Source organism: Myotis daubentonii, chromosome 18 (assembly GCF_963259705.1).
Source record: "Myotis daubentonii chromosome 18, mMyoDau2.1, whole genome shotgun sequence".
Lineage (NCBI taxonomy): Eukaryota > Metazoa > Chordata > Mammalia > Chiroptera > Vespertilionidae > Myotis > Myotis daubentonii.
Window position 1 is genome coordinate 28,793,535 of NC_081857.1, and position 15,290 is coordinate 28,808,824.

The following is a 15,290-nucleotide window of genomic DNA, read 5'->3' on the forward strand; positions in this document are numbered from 1 at the left end:
CCTGCCATATATGCACGCGCGCGCACACACACACTCTGATTGATTAACCTCAGTTCCTCTTGAAAAACTGCAGTTGGCACTTGATGAGCCATTACCAGCCCTTATGAACACTCTTTGGGGGGTGAGGGTTGCAGGAAACAATGGAGAAACTGACTTGGCTCGCATCTGAAAGGCGCATGAGTCAGGAGGGTGAGTCTGAGGAAGAGAACTCTCAGGAAGAGAACTCTGAGCCTGAAGAAGAGGAGGAGGAGGAAGCAGAAGCAGAAGGAATGGAAAGCCTGCAGAAAGAGGAGGGAATGACAGATGAAGCCATAGGAGACCTGGCTGAGAAACCTCCCACTACCTTTGCCTCACCCCAGACTGCTCCAGAAGAGACCAGCAGGACCCCAGCAGGTGAGTTTGGCAAGCCTGTATGAGGGGCAGGTCTCAGTTGGCCTCACTGTCTAAAGACGTGTGCAGAGTGGCTCGCTTGTAAGCCAGGTGTCGACTTCAGAAAAACTCCTCTGGGTCACCCCTGCAACTTCCCTTCCCCAAAACGGAAGTTTAACTTGGTACCTTTACAGATGAGATGCTCAGAAATTTAAAATTTTATTCCCATCAGCTGTTAGATTTGTATCAGGTTTATCTAAATTTTTATACTGGTTCTTTTTAAAAAAAATATGTTTTTATTGATTTTTAGAGAGGAAAGGAGAGGGAGAGAGAAATAGAAACATGTATGAGAGAGACACATTGATCGGCTGCCTCCTGCCCGCACCCTACTGGGGATCGAGTATGTGCCCTAACTGGGAATTGAATCCAGGATCTCTTGGTTCACGGGAGGATGCTCAGTCTATTGAGCCACACTAGCCAGGCTATCCTGGTTCTTCATTCGTCTTTCATGCATGAGGCTAACACTGTGTGTATTTCAGAAAGCACTGCTTATTCCTCACCAAGACTCAGTCCCTTGAGAGCTCGACATAGGCCATACTCACTCTCAAGACTGCTGACTCTGCATAGACCTGACCTGTCAGAGACAGACATGCCTCTCATGCCGTTTTCCCAGCAGCTTTTCTCCTGATTTGTTTCATCCCATTAAAAGGGTTCGCATGGGGTGGGGTGGGAAGAGGAGGGGTTGCAGCGATGAAGAAACACTCTTTTTCTCACGTCCTCTAAGGAGAGAGCATCAAAGCTTCTGGAAAGGGCCGGAGCAGTCATCGAGCTCGGAATAAGAGGGGCAGTCGGGCCCGAGCCAGCAAGGACACCTCCAAACTGCTGCTGCTGTACGACGAGCACATTCTCGAGCGGGACCCACTCCGAGAGCAGAAGGACTTGGCCTTCGCTCAGGCTTACCTGACGAGGGTAGGCACACGCTACTTCCTGCACTGCCGTTCCCTCTGAGTGAGGCTGCTCCTCTAAGGAAGATGTTTTCAAAATGAAGTTTGCTTTTCAGGCTCCACAAGAGCCTTCTAGGCCTCTGCCTTGGCTCTCCTGGAATTACCTAAAGATCTGTGAGAACCGTAAGGAGATAGAATTCAGTTTTAAGCAGGTGTACTGTTAGTACCTTAGCGTCATCCCTCTATTGCCTAGAAACGGGGGAAAGCTGGACACCACCATCATCAGTAGGAGATTGTGACTTCCCTGGGTCGGCTAAAGTAGGACCCTTACTGAGCCCTTGGCTTGTGAAGATAGACCTCTGGTACATGCCAGAGAGAGGTCTTCAGAGAGAGGAACCAACCTGCTCCTTGAAGTTGTCCTGGCTGGCGGTCTCATTCTTTTGCTAGCCACCTGGTTCCTTTATCCCCCCCAAGCAAAGTGGAGTACTAGCAGTGCTAGTCATGACTTTCTTGTCTCCTAATATTTACTAACAATCCTAATTTTGTATTAGTTACCCTCAAATGATACCATGCTGAAATAAAGGGATGGAATACTTATCTATTTCAGTATGGAGCTGAAATCAGGAAGGATAGAGGCTAGGAAAAAAGCTTACCTCGCTTTGTGGGGAAAATGGCTTTTCAGTTGCCCCTTAGCAGAAAAGGAGCTGTATGTACCTTGCTCATTGTCTTCCATTAATGGTCGGATCTTAGGGTCTGTTAGAGGAAGGACAATTCTTAGAGCTCTCTAACAATAACTCCTCATCCTTTCTTGGTATTGCCTTTTTCTGTTGCAACGCAAAGAAAAGGTACTGATGACTGATAGTCTTCCTGTACAGGTACGAGAAGCCCTGCAACATATCCCTGGCAGGTATGAGGACTTCCTTCAGGTTATCTATGAATTTGAGTCAAGTACTCAGAGGCAGACGGCTGTGGATCTCTACAAAAGCCTGAAAATTCTTCTCCAAGACTGGCCTCAGCTGTTGAAGGACTTTGCTGCTTTCCTGTTGCCCGAGCAAGCTCTGGCCTGTGGATTAGTGAGTAGATGGGCAAAGACAGCACAATGGGATTCCTGGGTCGGAGCGAGATTGGATTTGAATAGAGTTGGTTAACACTGTTTCTGTCTCCCTACTACTTCCAGTCAGATAGCCTTTTCCTAGCACAAGGTGGAAAGAGCCTCCTCTTCAAGAATGATCTTCCCAATTCCATTCTCCCAAGTACGTTACATGGGACTAGGAGGGTTTTACCTTCAGTTGCCAGTGAAGACCTTAGTTAAATCATATGCCTGTTGCTCCTCATTGTTGTAAAACAGGCATTTGTTGAACAAATATTTAATGAGTGCCTACTGTGTGTCAGGCACAGTCCTAGGTACTACGACTATAGTAATTATAAGAAAATCCTTGTCCTCATGGAGTTTACATTCTCACGGGGAAAGTCATATGATAAACAGTGTTATGTAAAGTGCTGAGGTCTGAGAAAACCTTAGGGTGTTTGTGGACTCCAAAGAAATAACCCTGAGGACTAGCTGTGAAAGACATGAGTTGATTAGGACTTGACATGTGCACTGGCTTCCATCTGTGATGTTTTCCATCAGGTCCCATCTGGCCTGCTGATAGGCCACCCTGGGGGCAGCCAGCTGATGCTGTTGTCTAACCACCACCCAGACTTCCTCAGCACACGGTTTTATCCTAGAGCGCAGAAAGCAAAGCAGAATGGGGCACGCAGGGGAGGGGGTCATGCCCGAGGGCAAGCTGTGTGAAATCAAAACACTAGCTGTTCGCAATCCGGGCTCACGTCTGGAAGCAGTTCCTCTTTGGCCTTTCTTAGTCCGAATTGCTGGCCAGGCTCTGAAGGTCTCACCGTCCACTTACAGGCCTTCTGTATATTCCCACAGGGTGGGAAGGGGAATTGGAGCTTGGGAAAGGGCCCATGTTCCCATTTACCATACAAACAGTAAAATACATTATTGTAAATATATATACGGAGTATGGCAAATGTAGGTTTATAGTTGTGAGTATGTGAAACACAGTTTATTCTTGTATTATTTGTTAATTATTGTATTATTTTCCATATGAACAACTATAAACCTACTTTTGTCCTGCCCTCTATATTATAAAAAAAATAAAATAGACATAAATAGTATATAGTATATAATGATTTATAGTAATAATGCTCTATAGAAAAATAAAGTAGAAAAGGGGAATAGAGAGTAGTAGATAAAATGGGTGAGGGGTAGGGTGTTGCAATTTTATACATGGAAGGTTGGGAGGGCCACTGTGATAAGGTGACATTTGAAATGTTTGAGATCCAGTATCTAAACATGAGGGATATCCTGGTAGTTCTCATTTTTTTTATCATGACTGGTAGACAGGAATTAAGGATATAATGAGAATTTTCTGATAGTCTTAAGGCAGTTCAGTGGTAATGGAATGATTATACATATCATGCCAATCTTCTCTTTCTGTATTATGAGAATCAAATGAGTGCATATGTGAAAATTCTTAGTAAACTGAATGCTACATCAGTTTGAGTGTCTGATTTCACAATGCATGAAACAGTAAACAACTTGAGATATGTATGTACATCTCTTGAATCTTTCATTCACATCATAGTTACCTTGGACCAGTAGACCCCAGTAACCCAAGGCGGATAGATGCTAGAGGTCATTAAGAAGATGACACAGTTGTAAACTGGAGCCTTCCATCCCCTAGTCCCCCAGCCCATTTTGTCTTGGTTCTTAGCGTAGAACCCTCACACCTGCTCTGGCTGTGTAGGCGACTCCTCTTTTGCTCTCTCTTCACTCTGGTAGTTTGAGGAGCAACAGGCTTTTGAGAAGAGTCGCAAGTTTCTCCGGCAGCTTGAAATTTGCTTTGCGGAAAACCCCTCACATCACCAGAAGATTATCAAGGTCCTCCAAAGCTGTGCAGACTGCCTGCCCCAGGAGATCACTGAGGTACTTTTTCCTATCCTTCCTTTCCATTTTCATCTAGGCCTTAGGCCCTTCCCTTCTCCCTTTCCCTAACTTAGCCCATATCCTCTTGCTTCTGGGTACCATGTACTTCTAGAGGAGATGAAGAAGGCAAGGACCTTTTAAGGCCTGTCTGTAGCATAATACACTGGAATAGGGGTTGATTGCCACCTGAAACCGGATCCTGACTGACCTTCCCAGGCTCAGGAATGCCCTCGGTGCCCTGGAAGGAAGAGGTTCAAGGAAGGAGGTGATGATGGGGCCCAGAAGAGGCTTATTGCTCTGCTTGGGTTAATGCCTGCCCTGGAGATCAGTAGGGCAGGATAGAGAGTGTTGTTATTAGGAATCAAACTTATTGTAAATACTCCTCCTGTGTAGGCAAGCAAGGAGGGAGAGGAAATTCAAGAACTTTGATCTATCAAAGAGAGGCTTCTGTGTGCCTCCCAGTTGACTAGAAAAATAGAACTTGGAAGTATATGGGACTGGTTTGGAATATGGCCTAGAGAGGATCTGGGGATTTCATCTTTCCCTCTACACCTCTTCCTAGCTCAAGACACAGATGTGGCATCTCCTTAAGGGCCACGACCACCTGCAGGATGAGTTCTCCATCTTCTTTGACCATCTGCGCCCAGCAGCTAGCCGGATGGGTGACTTTGAAGAGATCAATTGGACTGAAGAGAAGGAATATGAGGTAAAAGCCCTGAGGCTGCACTAGGGTTGTGAAGGGAGAAGGCCTGTGTAGGAGGGGTAATCTGCCCATGGTCTATGTTGAGTGGCACCACCTTCTCCCCAGTTTGATGGCTTTGAAGAAGTGGCACTGCCTGATGTGGAAGAGGAAGAGGAACCTCCCAAGATACCCACAGCCCCAAAGAACAAAAGAAGAAAGGAGATTGGGGTACAGAACCATGACAAGGTACACCAAGCTGTTGGAGATGGCCCATTTTCCATTAATCAAGACTTGAGTTTCTGCCTAAATGTTTCTCTGGCAAAGCTTCCGGGATCTGAGGCTGCTGTGGACATGCAGAGCCCATGGGAGGACAGTGCAGTTGCTAGAGGCCCCACCCTGGATCGCTTCATTAGAAGGGTCTGTCTCCCACTTTCTGTCTAGTTCAGAGCTACTTCTCTTGCCCTTGGGGCTTAACTTTTTCTTTTCTGTTTATGTGAAAAAATAGAACTAAGATCGCCCCCTTTTTAATAATGATAATGGCTAGTCCTCAGGTGTGGTATAAAATATATATCTCTTGGAAATATTTTCAATGGATTATTCACTCATTTAATTCTCACAATAATCCTATGAAGAGATTGCTCTTGTTTGCATTTTATAGAAGAGGAAACTGAAGTGCAGAGAGAGGCCATTGCCTGGGTCTCATATTTAATAAGTGGCAATGCTAGGATATGAACCCAGGGAATCCAGCTCCAGAGCCTGCTCATACTGCTCTCGAATGCTCTTCAAGAAGTATTCTTTTTATTTTATTATTTTAAAAATACGTTTTTATTGTTTTGTTTTGTTTTTAGAGAAAGAGGGAGAGGGACAAAGAGTTAGAAACACTGATTGGCTGCCACCTGCACACTCCCTACTGGGGATTGAGCCTCAACCCAGCACTTGCCCTGACCAGGAATTGAACCGGTGACCTCTTGGTTCATGGGTTGAGGGTGAACCAATGAGCAACACCAGCTGGGCAAGAAGTAGTCTTTTTTTTTTTTTTTTTTTTTTAATCCTCACCCCAGGATATTTTTCTGTTGATTTTCAGAGAGAATAGAAGGGAGGGGGAGAGACAGTGAGAGAGAAACATTGATGTGAGAGAGACACATCAATTGGTTGTCTCCCGCATGTGCTCTACCAGGGTCAGGGATGAAGCCTGCAACTGAGGTATGTGCCCTTCACCAGAATTGAACCCAGGACCCTCAGTCTGCAGGCCGAAGCTCTATCCACTGAGCCTAACCAACTAAGGCAAGAAGTAGTCTTTTTAATCCATGTCCCTTTACTCCATGTCTCTTACTATTTCTTAGGGAAGAACTTTATAGGAGCTCAGTGACCATGGGCAATTTATTTAATATCTCTTCAGTTTTTTCATCATCAACGGGAATAAATATGGTACTTATGTCTTGGGTTTATTAAATAGCATCATTGAGTGAGCCTTCCATATGTACAAAGCCTCTCTCAAGGTGATTGGGAGGGGAGAGCTCAAAGCACAGGGAGACAGAAACAAAGACAGGTGAGTGAGTAGATCATATCTTACGTTGGAGCTCTCCAGTGTCTTTGTCTCAGATTATATTTGACTTAAATATTCCTTGAAACATCTAGGCAACTGGGATATGTCAGTTTTGGGGTTATTTAAGGATTGTTTTAGGGATTCACAATAAGCTTTAATCGAGTTTAGATGTTGATTTCCTCAGGCAATATAAGGATGGCATATAATGAAAGAGAGAGGATGGGATTGGCAGGGCCAGAGCAAGCTATTTCTCTCTTGCTACCAAAATGCTTGGCAGCTAACCAAGCCCAGATATCTCCTAGGAGACCGAGTGGCCAGATGGCGCCAAGGACTGTGCCTGTGCATGCCACGAAGGAGGTCCTGATTCCAAACTGAAGAAGAGCAAAAGGAGAAACTGCAGCCACTGCAGCAGCAAGGTGAGGGCAGAGACTTCCCGACCTCGGTCAGCCTCCAGCTTGCCTTACTGTTGGGGCATGGTTTGCTACCACAAATGTGAACCTTGTGTGCACACATAGAATACAAATAGAATCTTTTAAAAATATATTGTGGGTTTTGCTTTTTAAAAAATACATTTTCATTGATTTCAGAGAGGAAGGGAGAGGAAGAGAGAGAAACATCAATGATGAGAGAGAATCAGTAATCGGCTGCCTCCTGCAACGCCCCCAACTGGGGATTGAGCCTGCAACCTTGCCATGTGCCTTGACCAGGAATTGAATTGTGACCTCCTGGTTCCTAGGTCAAAGCTCAACCACTGAGCCACACCAGTCTGGCAGATTTTACTTTTTAAAGAGAATCCTGTGGATAAAGTTTTTGGAGTTGGAAAAAAAAAAATCAATTAGTTCAAATAGTTCCTTCATAGATGATTTTATTTTTTAATTAAGTCAGCCTGTGTCAAGAAAACAGACCCTAAAGGTAATGCTTGCTCTCTAGGGAGAGTAGAGCTGGTTGGCAGCAAAAATACAGTCCTTGGTAGAGGAGTTGTTGAATCCATACTCTATTCTGGGCATTTAAAATCCTTGAAGCAGGCGTTTATCTTGATTGACTTGCTGAGCATCCCAACAGGGCTTCTTCCTTTGGCTGGCCCCCTAAGACAAAGGAGGGTCAGGAGACCCTTGACCCACAAGGCCATCCCTGCAGGTCTATGACAGCAAATCCTACAAGAGCAAGGAGCCCCATGAGTCGGTGGGTGGCAGCCCCCACCGAGAGGCCAGTCCTATGCCTGGTGCTAAGGAAGCTGGGCAGGGCAAGGATGTGATGGAGGAGGAAGCCCCAGAGGAACGAGAAACCATTGAGGCAACCCAGAGCAGGACTGGCAGGAGCACCCGGCAGGGAGAGAGGCCTGTTTCAGGTGAGTGATCTGGCTGCCAGTCCAGCCTTTCTCCATTTATTTCTGTCTTATTCTTACACACTTCAAGTAAAAATGTATTTGAACCTGGGTAAATCACAGTGTTTTCAAGGACTGTTACTAATAAACCAATAGGAAACCCTTCTCCTGTTCAGCCTTCATTTTCTCTCCTGTGGCTTTAATACTCTTGCAGAACTAAAAATGCTACAAAATCAACATGATTCAGCCTTTTCTTGTATTCCCATTCCTGAATCCCTTCTCTTTATCTCCAGATCCTCTGTGATCTGCATTCTAGACTCCAGCATTATCAGCTTTGGCAGGCAGATATTTTTTTATTTTTTTATTTATTGATGTCTGGAGAGAGCGACATCGTTTTGTTGTTCCACTTATTTATGCATTCATTGGTTGCTTCTTGTATGTGCCCTGATGGGGCTTGAACCTGCAGCCTTGGTGTATTGGGACAATGCTCTAACCAACTGAGCTATTAGGCTAGGGGCGCAAATATTATTTCTTTTTTAAAAATATATTTTTGTTATGATCAGTGAGAGAGAGCAATCAATCAGCTGTCTCTTGCATGCCTCCCCCTGGGGATCAAGCCCACATCCTGGGTATGCGCCCCAACTGGGAATTGAACCGTGACCTCTCATGCATGGGGCGTCACTCAACCAACTGAACCACACCGGGCCAGGGCTTATTTCTTTAAACGTGACTTTAGCCCTGACCCCACCTCACTCTTTTGGATTAGAATTTTGTCACAGTAGCTTATCAGAGTGACCCTGTGGTAATTTGAAGTCAGTCCTTAGTTGCATCTCCACCCTGTCCACACTGTTAGATCTTTGTTTCCTCCTAAGCAGGATTTGCAGTGGGGAGCACTTTGCTGTCCCCTCAAGAAGTGATTCTTACAGAACGGCAGCTCCTCCTGGATGGCCCACCGCCCAGCTCACCAGAGACTCCTCAGCTGCCCTCCAACACTGGAGTTGTTCTAGACACTAGGACAACCCAGGCCAAACCGGAGGTTTCCTGCTGCGCGGAGGTCCCCAGGATTCAGGACGAGGGGGAGGGCCGTCAGGCAGCAGGTGACACAGAGTCCTCCACGCTGGTCTGCGACGCTTCAGAAACTCCATGTTCTGGAACTCTTGAACCCCCTGCTTCTTTCCCGAGTCCTGTTTCCTCAAGGACCAGAGACTTAGGGAGAAGACAGATGTCTGGGAAACCAGATACTCAAGAGAGCTGGCTGCCTTCAAGCAGAACTGGTATGAAGACATCAGACAGGAAGTCCTCAGTCCATGAATCTTCATCAGGAATGGACCCCTCAGAGACTTCTCCCAAAACCCCTAAAGGAGGTTTGGCTAAAGACAGTGGGATACAGGTCAAGGCTCCAGAAGGGGAGCAGCAGCCAAAGGCCACAGAAGTCACCGTGTGTGCGAACAACAGCAAGGTCAGCTCCACCGGGGAAAAGGTGGTCCTGTGGACAAGGTAGGCCGGGTGGGGGTGTGCGCTTACAAGGCACGCGGGCCACATCCCTGATACTAATTCAGGACTCATCACAATATATGGTTACAGGGAAGCTGACCGTGTGATTCTCACCATGTGCCAGGAACAAGGAGCACAGCCCCAGACTTTTCGAATCATCTCCCAGCAGCTAGGAAATAAGACTGCTACTGAGGTAAGTGGGCGGGGGGAGTCCTCTACAGTGTCAAATCCAGGAGAGGCAGGAAGAGGACAGGTTGGCCAACTCAGAGGAGGTGAGATTGTAACGCTCTGCTGAGGAAGGGCCTGGCTTCCCAGGGTGTTTGTGGTGGTTCTAGAAGAGAAAGGGCATTGGATTTCGAGGTGGAAGCCCCAGAGATTCCATTGTAGTTTCGGTTTTAGGAGTGACTTTGGACAAAATATTTAGCCACTAACCTGAATTTTCTTATCTTTAAGGAGGACCTTATTGTGTGGAGAAAACAAGGTTGTTTAGCTTAGTATATAACGCTTTATGTTACTTAGAGACAGGGAACACCAACCTTCCCCTCTCCTCCTAGGTTTCCCACCGTTTTCGAGAACTCATGCAGCTCTTCCACACCGCCTGCGAGGCCAGCTCGGAGGATGAAGACGATGCAACCAGCACCAGCAATGCAGACCAGCTCTCTGACCATGGGGATCTTCTGTCTGAGGAGGAGCTGGATGAGTGAGACTCAGGAAGCATGTGGGAGATGTGTGTCGGATCCAAACCACAGGCACCCTGACGAGGGAAAGGGTGGTTGTCCCTTGCTGGTGTGCCCCTTGAGCTCAGTATAGAGCTGAAGGAGCAGGGGCCAAGGACAGGACAAAGCTAGGCTGAGGGTTTTCATGGCTCTGCCATTCTCTGCCTCACTCAGTGTTTGTTACGAAGTCTTTAGAGTCATTTTGTAAATAGTGTTGAGGGAGAGGGGCTCAGCTCCTTTCTACCCTTCTTGAACTTTTTGTCCTGATGGTTCACATTTATTGTGATGTAAGGCACAGTGATTCTATATAAATGTAATAAGTGCATATGTTGGTGTAGCCAGTCCCAAGACATAGCTCCTGCATCCAGCATTTTTTATTGTAAACTAGTTTTTTCCTTTTCTTGGAACTTCAGTCCATAAGGCTGTCACTATGCTGGTAGCACTGGGCCAGACTGCAGAGCTCCTGCAGCAACTCCCCTAGGTCATCCTGTTCCACTCCAGCGTCCATGAAGCTGGCCCAGCGCCGCAGGTTGAGTTTGGTGAGTTCCTTGGCCAAGTCTCCCAGGGTCCGGTTCAAGGATGAAGAGGAACGGAGGGCCCCAAGCACTGGGATGCTCTCCCCTGCCGCAGAGGGAGAGAAAAGAGAGACCTGTAGTCAGACTGTTCCTTCACCCTGAGACTGTCCTATAGATAGGGAAGTCTGGGTCTTTAGTTGACTTGATTATAAAGTAAACTCAATAAATTTTGTGTACTGTCCCCTTGGTATACCAGTACTCCAGAGGAAGAAAAGTCTTCGGGAACCATTGAATGAATAAAGAAATGTTTGACTGTGACTTTAAAGTATCTTTATCCAGGAAGTGATAGAGTAAATCTTGGTTTTCATGGTCTCCTACATACCTGCCCCAGTTGGGGGATTATCCAGAACCAAGCCCTGCTGGCTGAGGCTTGAGGAGAAGAGGGAGGGATAAGGAGGAACCACCTTGCAGGGAGTCAGCAGCAGATGAGAAGAACTGGGGACAAGAGAATAGCAGCCGAGTGAGAAAAGGTCAAGGGAGGTCTGAGATCTAGGAGGAGAGCAGGAGCAAGTGTTTTACTAACCTCCTGGCTCTAGGCTGCTGCTGTTGTAAATATTGGGCCAAGACTTCCTCCCCAGTGGTGCAGGCATGGAGTAGGGAAGGCAGAGGTGTACCTGGGGTGAGCTGACTGCCAGAACAGAGACAAAATCACCTTTAATATGGGGGTGCTCAGGTTTTTTTTCTTTTTTAAAGTGGGACAGAGGGAAGAAGAGAAGGGCAATACCATGAGAATGTCCAGAGGTATTAGAGAGAAAAGAACACGAAACAGAGGCCTGACAAGGGCTCCTAAGGACCACCAGTCCTCACCTGGTGTGGCATGCTTTGTCTAGACCCCTCAGCACCACTGACTGGGCAAAGCAGTGTGTTCCAGAAGGGTCCCCACATGCGGACAGTGGAGTCCAAGGGGTGGCCCCTCCGAGCTGCATCAGGGTATCGGGAAGGGACTGGCTTGGACCCAAAGGGAAGGGGATGGATGCTCCTGCTGTCACCACCTTAAAGGTAAGGACAAAACCAAGTTACAGGGACTTTTCTCAGTTCCGACCTAACCCCTCACAAGGCTTCGTACCTTTTTCCCAGAGAAGTTCAGCATGTCGGCTAGATGAACCATGGAAAGTGGTGAGGAATATAGGCGGTAAGGAACAGTGATTGTGTCCAGGGCTGTAGCCAGGATGGCACTGCAGTGGAAGGGCAGAGTTGCCTATAAAGAGGATACCAAAAAGAGCACTTAGTCTTCCAGCTCCGGGAAGAGCGTGTGGAAGCGGGATAGTGCTGGCAGGGAGATCTGGGGGCTTGGAGACAATCGGTGTGATTGGCCTAAGGCTGGTTAAACGCAGGATGTGATCTAAGAGGCCCCATCATAGCCGAGTTCAAGCTGAGGCTTCCAGAACAGGCTGACTTGGTGAATGGGACAGTCCCTTTTACTAGCAGAACAAGAGCATTGAGCCTTACATCATAACGCAGGTGAGGGAAGTTGACGGGTGGCTCAGGTCTCAGCCCCAGGCTCCCACCCAAGGACAAGGGGCAGACTAGAGAGCTGTGAGCAGACAGGTGCACCAGACCAAAAGCTGTGTTTAACAGACGATAGATGTTTTTCTGGGGCTCCTGCTGAAAGAAAGAGAGGAGTTTGTTCTCAGCAACTTTCTCACTGGGCTATCATTCCCTCATTTCCCCCGCCACTGAGGTTTTTCTTCCCAGTTCTACTCACCCCAAGAGCGTAGGGACCGGGGAGCAGGCCCCAGGTTATTATCCCGCGCCCTGAATACTCATCATGTAGCAGCTCTGCGGCCTTCGCACCTACACCAGAGAAGCCATCGTGCAGGTCGCACAGGACCTGGAAGCCCTGGAGGTGAATGATGAGCAGAATGAGCTGGTGGGTGTGGCTCGGTGGAGCGTAGTCCCAGGCACCAAAAGGTTGCTGGCTCTCGGAAGAGGTTGTGCAGGAGGCAGCCAACTGATGTGTTGCTCTCACATTGTTTCTCTCCCTCCCTCCCTCCCTCCCTCTCCCCTTTCTCTCTTCAAAAATCAATTTAAAAACCTTTAATAAAAGTAGAGTTTACCCCAGGGTCCGCTGTGCCCCTCAGCTACCTGCAGGTAGTCACATTCCTCCACGTAGAAGTGCAGCCTGTCCTCCAGCTCTTCCAGGTGCCTGGGTTCCTTCAGGACACTCTCCCCTTGGCCAAAAGCCCCCAGGCGACCTGCTTCGCTATCATGCAAAACACAATCCGGGACTTACAGGGTCCTGCCTCCCCGCGTGCCCCCCCCCCCCCCCCAAGATCTCCCATCCAACATTGGTAGAGACCCAGTTTCTTGCCTCACAGCCTCTGGGGCATCCCATACCCATCGTGGTTGTACTTCTGAATCATACAGATGCTCCGGGGATGGAGGTGCACTCTGAGGAAGTCTGACCAGACCCTGACGCTGCCCTCTGTGGGGATAAGGGGCTCTGGAGTTGCAGCAGTGGTGAGTGGCGGGAGACCTGAAGGAAAATGAGAGGAAATTCACCTTCTCCGTGTTCCCGCTCTGCCCACTTCCCATCCTGCAGCACTTGGACCGCTCTCACCTTTGCCGTTGGAAATGGATTTGACCCTCCAGAGACCATCACTGCTCATCACTCCCTGGGAGGGATGAGAAAAATCTGTACTTAGTTCCAGGCATCTAAAGGCAGAAGGCTCACCCTCCCTGATCTCGCTGGCCACACCCTGCAGCCTCCTTTCTGTTTATGTAGTCAGTCCTTTTTATTAATTTTTTAAAAATATATTTTATTGATTTTTTACAGAGAGGGAGGGAGAGGGATACAGAGAAACATCGATGAGAAACATCGATTCACCTGCCTCTAGCACGCCCCCTACTGGGAATGTGCCAGCCACCCAGGTACATGCCCTTGACCAGAATCGAACCTGGGACCCTTCAGTCCGCTGGCCGATGCTCTATCCACTGAGCCAAACCAGTTAGGGCTATTTATTAATTTTTAAAATATATTTTTATTGATTTCAGAGAGGAAGAGAGAGGAACATCAGTGATGAGAGAGAATCATCCATAAGTTGCCTCCTGCACGCCGCCCCCCCCCACGCCCCACACTGGGGATCATGCCTGCAACCCAGGCATGTGCCCTGACCAGGAATCGAACCGTGACCTTCTGTTTCATAGGTTGATGCTCAACCATTGAGACACACTGTCCAGTTGTAGTCACAGTCTTTTAGGAAGAAAAGTGCTGCTTCCAAAATTACTATTTAAGGCATTTAAGATTATTGAAATCCTCTATTTCTCTGACCCATGGAGGCACTGTGGTTGTAGCACTCGGTGTGCAAGTTCAGAGCAGTCTCTCTGTCTGTCCGCCCCCCCCTCCCCGCCCCCCAGAGCACACCCTCTCAGATCTTTTTTCCCCACTGTCCTTTCCTAAACCTTTCTTTTGCCTCTGTAACTTGTTTCCTTAGCCATTTGTTTCTTCTATGGCTCACTTTTACTACCTCTGTAACTTTCTAAATAAACTTTCTCTCATAATTTGAAAAAGAAGTTCAGGGCTGAGACCCTCACCTCCACACTCAGAAGATCCTGGAGATAAGGATTCTTGGGATGGAGTTCCTCTTTGTGTGTGGTGAGCTTCCCCTGCCTTAAAGAAATTGGAGACGGATCATAGCCAGTTTGCCTTTGTTTTCCAGCATTTTGTGCACATCTCCCACTCTTCTCCAGACGACAAATACCATGCTATTGCAGCGTCCAGCTGTTTGTCCCTGTAGAGTCCACTTTCTTGTTTTAGGGAGCTCAGACTACCTGCACAGAAATACAGGAAATGTGAAATCAAAGCCTAGTCCCTCCCAGGCTTCAGGTAATCTTCCTCTTATCACCCGCAAACCTGCTGTCACCATCCCTCCAGCACTTGGCACTTCCAAGCTTTCTTGAATATCCATAAGTTGGAAAAACAAACATTGCCTAGGAGAATCTAGATTTCATCCTTTCCTTAGCTGTGGCTGTGGGCATGAGGCAAAGACCATACCCAGCGGTCTTAGAGGCCGGCCGTGTCACTGTCTCCAGGGACAAGCAGCCCATTCCAGAGGTGGCTCGTGAACGGAATGAAGCTGTGCCTTCTTGCGTCCCTGGGCACTTGCATACTGTGCTTAGCTCTCCCTAGGCAACTCATCTGTGCCCTTCAGCTTAGTATGGTCAGAGGGTCCTGAGACGAACGGATGCTCGAGACTCCGATGCGAAGGAGAACATGGGCACTGGCAGGCCCCGGCCACCGCCTCACCCTTTAGATCCATGAGGATGAGCCTTGGCGTGTACGTTTCCTGGCCGTGCAGCGTTCGGCCGGCCCGGAACAGGACGTCGGGGCACAGCTCCTGGGTGTCAGTCGGTTCACGAAGCGCAGCATCCTGGGGAGGCAGAAAAGGGACCGGACTCAGGGGTGGCAAGATGGGCCAGCCGGAGGCAAGGGCTGGAGGTCCCGAAAGGCTCCGCTGGGGCAACTGCCAAGAGACCTCACCTGCTGGTTCCACCAGTGCGCTCCCACGAAACCCGCAAAATGTCCCAACTGCAGCGTGAGCACCTCCCGGGCGCCGCCCGCCATGCCGCGAGACTCCACGAAGTCGCAAAGCCGGCGCTTGCCCACTCGCTGCTCTCAGCCGATTGGCTCGGCAGGCTTGTAGGCGGGGCC

General features: G+C 48.2%; 2 protein-coding genes across 12 annotated transcripts in view; one reads left to right on the forward strand and one right to left on the reverse strand.

The window, feature by feature from the left end:
* LOC132221160 (GON-4-like protein) overlaps nt 1-10,897 on the forward strand; it is a 49,991-nt gene extending 39,094 nt beyond the window's left edge. For 7 of the 9 annotated variants that reach the window (XM_059675141.1, XM_059675135.1, XM_059675137.1 and 4 more), the window contains 11 exons: nt 135-393; nt 1,154-1,338; nt 2,189-2,386; nt 4,159-4,302; nt 4,865-5,008; nt 5,111-5,230; nt 6,833-6,946; nt 7,668-7,878; nt 8,730-9,351; nt 9,439-9,541; nt 9,903-10,897. In XM_059675141.1, the coding sequence (XP_059531124.1) occupies nt 135-393; nt 1,154-1,338; nt 2,189-2,386; nt 4,159-4,302; nt 4,865-5,008; nt 5,111-5,230; nt 6,833-6,946; nt 7,668-7,878; nt 8,730-9,351; nt 9,439-9,541; nt 9,903-10,052 (2,250 nt within the window). In that variant the 3' untranslated portion in view covers nt 10,053-10,897. Of the gene's footprint in view, nt 1-134; nt 394-1,153; nt 1,339-2,188; nt 2,387-4,158; nt 4,303-4,864; nt 5,009-5,110; nt 5,231-6,832; nt 6,947-7,667; nt 7,879-8,729; nt 9,352-9,438; nt 9,542-9,902 lie in introns of those variants that run through there. The other 2 variants (XM_059675136.1, XM_059675143.1) reach the window with 2 other exon arrangements.
* On the reverse strand, nt 10,415-15,249 carry MSTO1 (misato mitochondrial distribution and morphology regulator 1). 3 transcript variants are annotated; one of them, XM_059675160.1, is made up of 14 exons: nt 15,120-15,249; nt 14,886-15,009; nt 14,341-14,410; nt 14,174-14,249; nt 13,200-13,254; nt 12,977-13,115; nt 12,725-12,842; nt 12,345-12,479; nt 12,089-12,244; nt 11,706-11,837; nt 11,447-11,631; nt 11,163-11,267; nt 10,962-11,074; nt 10,415-10,685 (listed from the first exon to the last, which is right to left on the reverse strand). In XM_059675160.1, the coding sequence occupies exons 1-14, from the start codon at nt 15,201-15,203 to the stop codon at nt 10,474-10,476; spliced, it is 1,704 nt and encodes a 567-aa protein (XP_059531143.1). In that variant the 5' UTR covers nt 15,204-15,249; the 3' UTR covers nt 10,415-10,473. The 3 variants fall into 3 exon arrangements, with proteins under 3 accessions (XP_059531143.1, XP_059531144.1, XP_059531145.1); XM_059675161.1 differs by having other exon boundaries at nt 12,089-12,241; nt 15,120-15,234; XM_059675162.1 differs by having other exon boundaries at nt 10,547-10,713; nt 12,089-12,241.
* Between the last annotated feature and the right edge of the window lie 41 nt (nt 15,250-15,290).

Coding starts and splice junctions, on each gene's coding strand:
- MSTO1 (XM_059675160.1), bottom strand. CDS start 15,203: ATGGCGGGCGGCGCCCGGGAGGTGCTCACGCTGCAGTTGGGACATTTT. Junction 14,250..14,340: donor CTGGACGCTGCAATAGCATG/GTATTTGTCGTC, acceptor AATTTCTTTAAG/GCAGGGGAAGCTCACCACAC. Junction 13,116..13,199: donor ATCCATTTCCAACGGCAAAG/GTGAGAGCGGTC, acceptor ATTTTCCTTCAG/GTCTCCCGCCACTCACCACT.